General features: G+C 36.1%; 2 protein-coding genes across 4 annotated transcripts; both read left to right on the plus strand.

Moving 5' to 3' along the window:
• The first annotated feature begins 783 nt into the window (after window positions 1-783).
• Window positions 784-6498, plus strand: LOC127537604 (uncharacterized). 3 transcript variants are annotated; one of them, XM_051960313.1, is made up of 9 exons: window positions 784-1755; window positions 1970-2296; window positions 2418-2750; window positions 2959-3082; window positions 3472-3563; window positions 3655-3689; window positions 4837-4905; window positions 4992-5060; window positions 5204-6498. In XM_051960313.1, exons 1-9 carry the CDS (start codon window positions 1710-1712, stop codon window positions 5258-5260), a joined length of 1152 nt encoding a protein of 383 aa, XP_051816273.1. In that variant the 5' UTR covers window positions 784-1709; the 3' UTR covers window positions 5261-6498. The 3 variants fall into 3 exon arrangements, with proteins under 3 accessions (XP_051816273.1, XP_051816271.1, XP_051816272.1); XM_051960311.1 differs by having other exon boundaries at window positions 784-2296; XM_051960312.1 differs by having other exon boundaries at window positions 784-2296; window positions 4995-5060.
• A 1153-nt stretch (window positions 6499-7651) lies between these two features.
• On the plus strand, window positions 7652-8610 carry LOC110945263 (polymeric immunoglobulin receptor-like). The gene is made up of 2 exons (XM_051960099.1): window positions 7652-7988; window positions 8176-8610. Exons 1-2 carry the CDS (start codon window positions 7652-7654, stop codon window positions 8490-8492), a joined length of 654 nt encoding a protein of 217 aa, XP_051816059.1. The 3' UTR covers window positions 8493-8610.
• Window positions 8611-10030: the final 1420 nt, after the last annotated feature.

The raw sequence follows: 10030 nt of genomic DNA on the forward strand, positions 1-10030 counted from the left end.
AACTGGCCTTGGTATTCATCACCACCTGTTGTCAAGGTACATGGCATTCATGGTTGTTTGCTTCTTTTAGATCTTGCCTGAGACGCTTCTGTCTCTTTGTGTAATGGCAGACTTATGTTAATGGTAATGTTGGGATCTGTACTGTTAGGCTTACATTGACATCAGAACAGTGATGGAGGGGAGAGAAAGACCTTTAATCAATGGGACAAAAAAGCAAATATGAGTTCTACGCTCCTGTTTACTAAAGCTTGACTGGCCTAATTGATTGTATAAGCCCATTTAACAAGTGGCAAAAGCAGGGTTTGTAATAGATATTTTAAAGTAAAACCAACAACAGCAGTTTGAGCCATTTTTGAGGGGGGGGCTGCCAGTGTTATATTTGCATAGTTTGTCGACCATACAGACAGGAAGACCCTACCATGCTCTCACTTAAAAGAACAGTGCGACTCACACTTCTGCAAAGTTACAGTCAGTGTTTTGGAAATGTCGGATGTTCACATACGATTTTATAGATAGTTTGACAGATTTAAAACTGAGACACAGAACTTTTTCAGAAATAAGGGCAATTTTGAACCCTTTAAATCTGATTTATGACCGTCGCTTGTCAAAACTGTATAGAACTGCCAATGTTAGAAGACCAATGGTTGAACACTAAAAATAAACATGTGCACATTGAGAAATGTAAATGCTTTTTGTCTTGTTTCTGTAGTCTCAGTCACACAAACAGTTTACTGCAAGTTTGACAAAAGGTAGCTGGAACATGATCTCCTGTAACTTGCATTGTATGGACTGAAATAAATGCTTATAAATTGAAACACTGTTTAAATCAACACATTAAAATTATTAATTATAACAGATTTGGTGACAGATTATTTTAACTGTCAAAAATACCTAATCAGTCCTCCTCAGTCCTTCTCAAAAAATGTTTATATGTATACTTTTTCAGTTTTGATACATTTAAATTGACACGTTGGCCTTTAAAATCCTGCATCAGTCAGGTCAGGCTTTTATTGATGCTTGCTTGAGCCCTTAGCCAAACATCAATTGCAAATTCATAATTAATACTTCATATGAAAAGAGGCATGTCAAATTTTGCATCTGTCTGTATGTTGAACTCTATGTCAGTGTTTGATCCTAGATAAAATGCAAATGCTAGCATGTCTGGAAAACTAACTTCGTCGGAACAACAGCCTATCTTGATTTCCAAGGAAAAGCACTGGGACATGGTTGACTAGTTATTAGTATTTTGTTTGGTCTGTTCAGGCGTGAAACATCCACTGTGCCATCTAGCGGTGTTTAGAACTGAGCTGGTCCTACTGCTACTGTAGTACCAGCAACTTCAACTGGAATTCAAAGCTAAACTTTATGAGATTAAATGTAATGTACAACATCACACCTAAACGATCAACTCTAATAAGATAGATGTTTGTGTATTGTACATTGTACTTTTTCAGCTTTATATTGAAATATAAGGCAAATGTAAGTTTAACAGTATAATGAAAGGTCTTGGATAATGTTTAACTTATGTGTTAAACATTATCCAAGAATAATAATGTAAATTACCTTTTGATAGTCTTGTAAATGAAAGCCTGAAAAACTACAACGGCATTTATAGCAGGACAAAAGGAACCAAAAAGAGGAAGCAACCCGGTTAGAAGTAGCATCTGTCATACTGAAAGGGCTCATTTGCTGAAACCACTGATGCCAGCATGGCTTTTTTATATATTCCTTATCTAATTCTTGCTGGACTTGTGGGTAAGTGAGCTAAACCCTGAGCTGTTCAGTCATAAAATATGAACTGTTGCATTTAAAGTGATGAGTCACTATTTTTAATCACTAATACTGGGTTTTGATGAAATTTACAGTCTGTGACAGAGATGTTGGCTATGTGGCAGTGACCTATGGATGATAGTAACAGTGCATTTAAGGAGCATCACTGCAAATCACCTGTCTGCTATTGCTTTGTCAGGAATTCACTGTGAAATTACTACAGTGAATAAAGTGCCAGTGAAGGCCGGAGATTCCATTTCTGTCCCTTGTCTCTATGAGCAGAAATATGAGGACCATGTGAAATACTTGTGTAAAGGAAATCCATGGCTTTTTTGCCAAATTGTGATTACAACAAACCAACAACCTTGCTCAGAAAGGTTTTGCATCTCTGATGACACAATACAAAGAATCTTCACTGTGACTATTAATAATGTGACTGATGAAGACAAGGTTTTCTGGTGTGCTGTGGAAAGAAGTGGACTTCTAGCAGATGTTCATCAGCGTTTTGAGCTGTCAGTTACCACAGGTAAAACCCTTTAATGTTTCAAACAATACTTTCTTTTAAATACCTGTTAGAAAAAGATAAAAGATTTTCCTGTGTTTAAAATACAGTCAGATTATGCTTTATTTTGTGTTTTTTTTTCAAGTTACACCAAGTCTGTATGTGAACCAAAAGGAAAAAATTACAGGACATGAAGGGGGAAGTGTGACTGTTCTATGCCACTATAATTATCCAGAGGTAACACGGTGGTGCAGACTGGGCAGCAGCTGTGTAACAGCTCAAACTGGATGCATAGATGGAACAACTCTGGAAATCAATGCAAGTGTCCCTAATGTTTTCAATGTGACAATGAGTAAGCTGAGGACTAAGAGCAGTGGCTGGTATTGGTGTGCCAGTGAAGACCTACAGATGCCAGTGCATCTAACTGTTCATGAATTACCCTCAACTACTGCAGCTATACTGATTCCCAACACAACAGGTAAGATACTAATCTAACTCATTCATTTTAATCTTCTTAAGTTAGAAACTTTTTATGAAATGATTTGAGATGAAATTAAAAAATGATTCCAAATCTTGTAATATACAGCCTGCTCACTAACTGTAATATAATCCACAAAAAGCAATAGTAGACCAATATGATGTACAAAATTAATTTACATGACTTGCTACATTAATAAACCCCACAGGGACGCCTTCAACCACTCACCAGACTTCCTTCTTGCTCACAAGTACTGAAACACATAAAGCTCCAGCTGCAAACGCCACCGTGAACGGAACAGGTAGTGGTAGTTCCCAAGATGAACACCAGAGGTCTGTACTCTAATTTCTTTCACTTCTACAACTTAGTAGGTTCAGGTCTGATTTCTGCATGTCCTCCCCTCTCCACTATCAGAGTTTTTATCTGATGTGATCCACATAAAGTATCTTTAAAAAAAAAAAACACCAGAGGACAAATTTGGGCTTGAGAGATTTTTCTTCCACATCAGTCTTGAAAATAGATTTTTTTTTTTTAATCCGTTGAACTCAAATTCTCTGTAACACATAGATGAGAGATGATGGCATTTATTATTATTTTTTTAGTATATAAGAATTATATAAGCAAAAAGGAGTTCATTTCTGATAGCATTATGACTTGTACAAGGAGTGTTTTATTAAATACACTTGAATATTTGACACATCTGCATATCTCTGTCTTCTAGTGTCACAATAGTAATAGCTGTCACTACCACCCTGTTCTTGGCACTGGTAGTTGTACCTGCCGCTTGTTTTGGATGCAGGATGATCATGCGTAGTAAGTCAACTTTAAACTCTGCTAAAACAAATTCACTTTAAAAATATATATATGTTTTTTAATCTCTTTTTCAAAAATGTATATGTTTCAGATAAAAGCAAACCTGAAGTAGGGGACATCAATGTGGTGAGTGATGTCTGTTTGTTTTGTAATAGAGATAATATTCATCATCATCATCATCAATTGCATATTTCCTCTTTTCTTGGTAAATATTTTACAATACTACATATATGTTCTGCTGATAAAACGGAAGAAGTAAACATCATTAAATAACTTGACTAATCAGGTGTACAATGTAGTATAAGTTGCTGATTACAAATTCGTAGATTGACATCAGCTGCACACTCTGGGAATATGTTGAATTACGTTGATGAAATTAAAGAATGAAGACATTTTTCTGTCATCTGAACACTTTAGACTCATCAGGTGCTGAGCATTGTAATTGGATTGATACAGACCAGCATAAGGATTCAAATTCATGAATATTATCAAACATTTTAAGTGTAAATGGTCTTTTCTGCTACATTTGAAACATTTGCCGAATTGTTATTTGCAAGTTTACCTCTTTCCAAGCAGCCTGAGGTACATATCAGTCAGATTTGTAAGCATTTAGACAGATGATACAATTTTCATAACGTCTCTGCACAGCACCACAATGGATTTACAACTAAGCAGTCAAGATGTGATTAAAGTGAAAACTTTCACCACTAAGTTAAAGAGTTGAACAAAAATGGTTGCACATCAATTTAGCAATTATAGCCTTTCTGTTTATTTATTTTACACAGTCATTTGTCAGCTTTAAACTAATTGGATGATTAATTAGCAGCTTTATGGCTAGATGTGATCTATTTCCTTGTAGGGTTACGGCAAATTAAGGATAAAAGGTTTTGCAATTGATTTCAAGTGGTTATTTGATACCTGTTCAAAAACCTACAAATAAAAATACAGCACATGCTTGTGCATTAAGTAGTGCATGACCATGGAAATAAATTGTGAAGTAGGGTAAAAAATAGACAGGCCCAAACAGGAAAAAACTGTGGTCTTGAATAGAAGTCCAGGTTATAAACATACAAATACATTTAAGCAGAGTTTGCAAAGATTTTATGCTAGTGCTGCTGGAGATACCTAGAGTTTGTCAGTATTCAGTATAGCATTTACATACCCCAGTGATTTTCAAATTAAACAAACCAATCCTCACTTCGACGGGAGGAGCAAGCAAATAAATTGAACATATTGTCTATTTATTGTTATAATTGTAATTTATTCCTCATAGGACTATCCTGATTCTGATGTGACTTACACTACCATTGTTCATAACCAGCATGCAGGAGCCAAGACAAAGGTGAACACTCTATATAAGGAAAACTGTGCTGAAGAATTTATTTCCCCATAGATTATTTTTTCATATTCTCACCATATCTCATCCAGCAGGACTGCATTCCTGTGGAGAATGTGACATACAGCACCATTGTCCTGAAAGATAGCATGCAACAAATGGTACATGATTAAATTTCAGTTCATACAGACCCCAAAATATCTTGGTTATCCGTCAATGACACACATTATGGTACTTAGTAGTGTTGTTCTGATTAATTGATAGATTTTCAGTGTCACTTATCAGGGCTTGTTTTCTTCCTTAGGCTGAACCAGCTGATAGAAGTGTGATCTACAGCACCATAAAACATGACGAGCCTTAATGAGCAAAATGGGATGAGGGGACATCAACCCAGAAAGTTTACAACACAGATGGAGTCATTGTAATGTGCACATAGTAGTTGTATCTTCAATTAAATTTGATAGATGAATCAATTCAGCAGTAGGTTTTAGAGACATAGTTGAGAAACAGCAGATACAATGACCCACGGAACAAAACTCTATCATTGTGCTGAACAGTGTGACAGACGTGTTTGGGTGTGTGAGTGTTACCATTTCCCGTGAAGAGAAACAGGACATTTGTAGTGTACTGTACATGTTTGTATTATAATTTCAACACTCATGTAACACTGGTATTTCTAAAGTTTCAGTAACTTACTGTGCAAAAAAAAAACCACAAGCACATTGCAGTTCCTCAAGAACCGAGAGCGAGGAGAAAGAGAGATTTTACAAGCCACAACTATTTGAATATTTGCAAAATGTAGTAGCATTGCAAATGCATTGAGCCTTATGTGATGTTTTGTTCTGTTGTATATAATCTGGAGGCCCTTTGTGAAGTCATCACTTAGCATAACGATCTCTATGCTATTCGAAACAATAAATATAACTATCTTCAATAGGCAGGTCAGGTTAGTGTGTGTCATTCTATATGGGTTTTTTTATGTTGTTTTGTTTGTTTTATTTTGCAGGAAATAACTACAGTGATTAAAATGTTGTAGAGGTTCAATCTCAATGCAATCATTACCCACAATACAGATCTCATGTGATGTACTTACATATAGGATATTGTTTGACCTTTTGCGCACATGAAGTTAAAACAAGCCATGTACATGTCACTAAAAATAATCTGGCAGATGAAGACACTGATTATTACTGCTGTTTGTTAGTGGAGTCTTTATTCATTTCATTTGCCAGAGTTGATAACATCACGAAATGTATTTCTGATCTTTTCTACAAATTTTCCTTCACTGACAACATGAATGTTGGATTTGCTGTTCACTGTAATGTTTATTAGGCCTAAAGTTCATATCTGTAAGTAAATATTTATTATCTTGTTCTTGCACTTTCGTGACTTTTGCACTCCTCTGTTTTTTGTTTCTAAGAGCCCTGTAATGTTAAATTTCTCCTTTGTGAGATTAATAAAGTCTATCTTATCTTATCTTATCTTAAATAATGTGTGTGTCATATGCAAATATGCTCATACTAACAGGAATAACTGGATTTGTAAAAACATCTGATTAATTAGTGTATATTTCCTTATTAAAATTTGCCTTGTGCTTCATATTGTTTGTTCCTGTTTTTAAACCATCCATTTATTGCCAACAGTCTTGTAGAATCTAAGCCAACACTCTTACAACACTGAGGTGCTGCACCTGGATGACCTGGCAGATGTGCTGATTATCAAACCTGATCAATCACAGTCCAAAATATATCTTCCATAATACACAACAAACAGTAACATACAGAACCACAAGTAAATTCAGCAACAACAAAGGGCTTCAGTGGGGATAAGATGTTCACCTTCTGGGTGAAACATCTGATTACAGAAAGACCGTTTCTTACTCATAGAACTGAACTCTAATTGCTTCCTACAAGGCTGATCAGGCAATCCAACTGTTCAGGTTATTGATTATTAGCATTTGTATGTATAGCAATGGAGAGTAAAAATTGTTTCCTGTATGTTGTGTTTAAGAGTGGAGTAAATGAGACAGCTTCCCTAATGAACTTGCACTATGTTGTAGTACTAATAACTTCCAGTTTTCATTTACCTCTGGAAATTCCTACGGAAATTCTGTGGCACTGTTTCCCTTTTGCAGGAAACACAAACTTGACAACACTGCATTGACGCCAGCTGTGAATGAGCCTAAGTAAGGAACTGGCTTTTACTGAAGTTACTCAAGACTTGACACCTTAAAGACATCTGAAGATGTTCTTAATCAGTGGAAATCCTTTTTTTTGTTAGAGATGAACACATTTGCCATTTCAGATTTAAGACATTTTTTACTCATTCTATAAGTATTTTCTCAGTCACTTCCAGTACCTTCAGTTTTTCCATAAGTGGGTTGCCAGATATTGCTAAGAACGTAGCAGGAGAGTCACCAGCTCACCAAAGAATAAATATTTTACTAGCCATTAGTCAATTTGGATATATTAATATTTAGGACTTTTGGAGAGGAGGAAGAATGACTGCACGTGGCCGTGTTTGCATAATTACAAAAATTAGGAAGTGTAGAATAAGTCTTGTAGTGCAGCAGTTCAAGTTCACATCGATATGGCTGTTCATCTTAGCACTGTTCTTATTCTCACCGGACTAGCAGGTCAGTGTCGTGGGTCATTGCATATATATGACAATAAATGTTATTTTTCAGAAGTTGTGAAGATATCAGTGACTTTATATACAAAACATGCAGGTTTTAGAGAGTGTCTGCATTGAAATGTTGTTTGTTGTTGCAGGAATTTGCTGCCTAACCACAGTCAGTGAAGTATCAGTGAAGGCTGGAGACTCAGTCACCATCCCCTGTCTCTATGACAGAGCGTACATAAACCACGTTAAATACTTGTGTGAAGGATATTATTGGAGTTCCTGCTCATATGCAGTTAAAACAAATCAACCAGATAGATCAGGAAAATTTTCCATCTCAGATGACAAAAACCAAAGAATTTTCACTGTGACTGTGAAACGGCTGACGAATAGCGACACTGATTACTGGTATGTTGTGGAGATTAACGGAGGCTCAGACATCGCACATTATTTTCACCTGTCAATCACCAGTAAGTGCCCTTGTTTTTGAACCTTTACTAATTATAAAAAACTTGAAGGACAAACCCTAAATAAGGTCTTAAATGTGCAATAGCAACTGTTTGTATTTTTACTGTTACTTTGCCAATCAAAGTTTATGATGTAAAATAAGTGTGAAGTCTTTATGCAACCAATGATTTCTCTTTGTTTGCCATCAAGGTACGCCCAGTCTCTATGTGGATCGTCAGGAGGTGACAGGAATTATTGGAGAAAACATAACCATCAACTGTCACTACAGAAACACTGGAATAATGGGGTGGTGCAGGCTGGGAAAGAACTGTGTAACAGGGTCATCTGGATCAATAGATGGAACTAGAGTGACTATCGATGCACGGTCTTCAAAGGTTTTCACTGTGACTATGAGTGAACTGAAGGCAGAGAGCAGTGGCTGGTATTGGTGTGCCATAGGAAACTTCCAAATGCCAGTGCATGTAACTGTTACTGGAAACCACTTCAGAAGTAAGTCCTCTAAGTGATTCTAAATTCTAAACATACATACTATGCTGTTAACAACTGGACAATAACTATTCACTTCTCCTTTTTTATTTTGAGCTATTACATTTTTTTTCTTCACATAGTTGCCAAAGATTTCTAAAGAAGCACTGACCTGTTTTGTCTTTATAATTTTATATATACATATGTATATATATATATATATATATATATATATTTTATACTATAGATGGCAATGTATTGGGTCCCTTGGGGCACCAGCCAAAAGCATCCAGTTCTTCCAATACATTGTAGGTCGATGGGATTTTTTTTTTAAAAATTGAATTTATGCTTGCAATCGGTCCTAATTTGACGTCTGTGCTCTCTTGACAATAAAATGATGTTCAGCACCAGCAATATGGCGCATCATTTCATGAAAAAAAATTATCAACCAGCAAATTGAATGTTTATCATTTATGAAATAACTTCAGACTTAAATAGTGTCTCATACGCGACATAACATGCAGTCTTAGCTCATATCGGACATGGTGTAAGTGAGTGGGCGAAGGAAGCAAGGTTTGCAATGAAACGGTTTGAGGAAGTTTGCTTTGTTTCTCAGCACTCCTCGCTGATGAGTGACAGCACAAGGCATATTTTCCATAATACACAACGAACAGTAACATACAGAACCACAAGTAAATTCTGCAACAACGAAGTGCTTCAGTGGTGATAAGACTGTTTACCTACTGGGTGAAACATATGATTACAGCATGCTGAGTTTAAGGGTGGACAGCTTCCCTGGTGAACTTGCACTATGTTAAAACAGTACTAATAACTTCTAGTTTACTTTTACCTCAGTTTTGAAATTTCAGCTGAAATTCTGTGGCACTGTTGTAGCTGTGATGTAAACCTTTTGCAACACACAAACTTGACAACACTGCATTGACATTAGCTGTGGACTCTGGTGGTAAAGATGTGTTGTTTGTGTCACAGCAACAGCTGTTTGAACAGACAGCAGTATGAGTGAGAAAAAGTGAGCCATCATATTTAGTTGGCTTTTACTCAAGTCACTCAAGACATGCCATCTTGTCACTGAAGATGTTCTTGATCAATGGAAATCCTTTTTTAAAACAAATTAACACATTTGCCATTTCAGATTTGACATTTTGTACTCATTGTATAAATGTTTTTCTCAGTGACTTCCAGTATCTTCAGTTTTTCCATAAGTGGGTTGCCAGATATTGCTAAGAATGTAGCAGGAGAGTCACCAGCTCACCAAAGAATAGACATTTTACTAGCCATTAGTCAATGTGAGTGCATGAATATTTAGGGCTTTTGAAAAGTGAAAGAGTAAAAATTACTGTGAATGCAATCATGCTTGCATAAAGAGAAAAATTAGGAAATGTCTGATCAGTCTTGTAAAGCAGCAGTTTCAGTTCACATCAATATGGCTGTTCATCTCAGTGCTCTTCTTATCCTTACTGGACTAACAGGTCAGTGTCATGGCTCATTGCATACATATGACAATAAATGTTATATTTCAGAAGTTGTGAAGAAATCAATGATACCAAATGCAAAACAT

This window comes from Acanthochromis polyacanthus, chromosome 15 (genome assembly GCF_021347895.1).
Source record: "Acanthochromis polyacanthus isolate Apoly-LR-REF ecotype Palm Island chromosome 15, KAUST_Apoly_ChrSc, whole genome shotgun sequence".
NCBI classification, from domain to species: Eukaryota; Metazoa; Chordata; class Actinopteri; family Pomacentridae; genus Acanthochromis; species Acanthochromis polyacanthus.

Coding starts and splice junctions, on each gene's coding strand:
- LOC127537604 (XM_051960311.1), top strand. CDS start 1,906: ATGATAGTAACAGTGCATTTAAGGAGCATCACTGCAAATCACCTGTCT. Junction 2,297..2,417: donor TGAGCTGTCAGTTACCACAG/GTAAAACCCTTT, acceptor TTTTTTTTCAAG/TTACACCAAGTCTGTATGTG. Junction 3,690..4,836: donor AAGTAGGGGACATCAATGTG/GTGAGTGATGTC, acceptor TATTCCTCATAG/GACTATCCTGATTCTGATGT.
- LOC110945263 (XM_051960099.1), top strand. CDS start 7,652: ATGTTGTTTGTTGTTGCAGGAATTTGCTGCCTAACCACAGTCAGTGAA. Junction 7,989..8,175: donor TTTTCACCTGTCAATCACCA/GTAAGTGCCCTT, acceptor TTTGCCATCAAG/GTACGCCCAGTCTCTATGTG.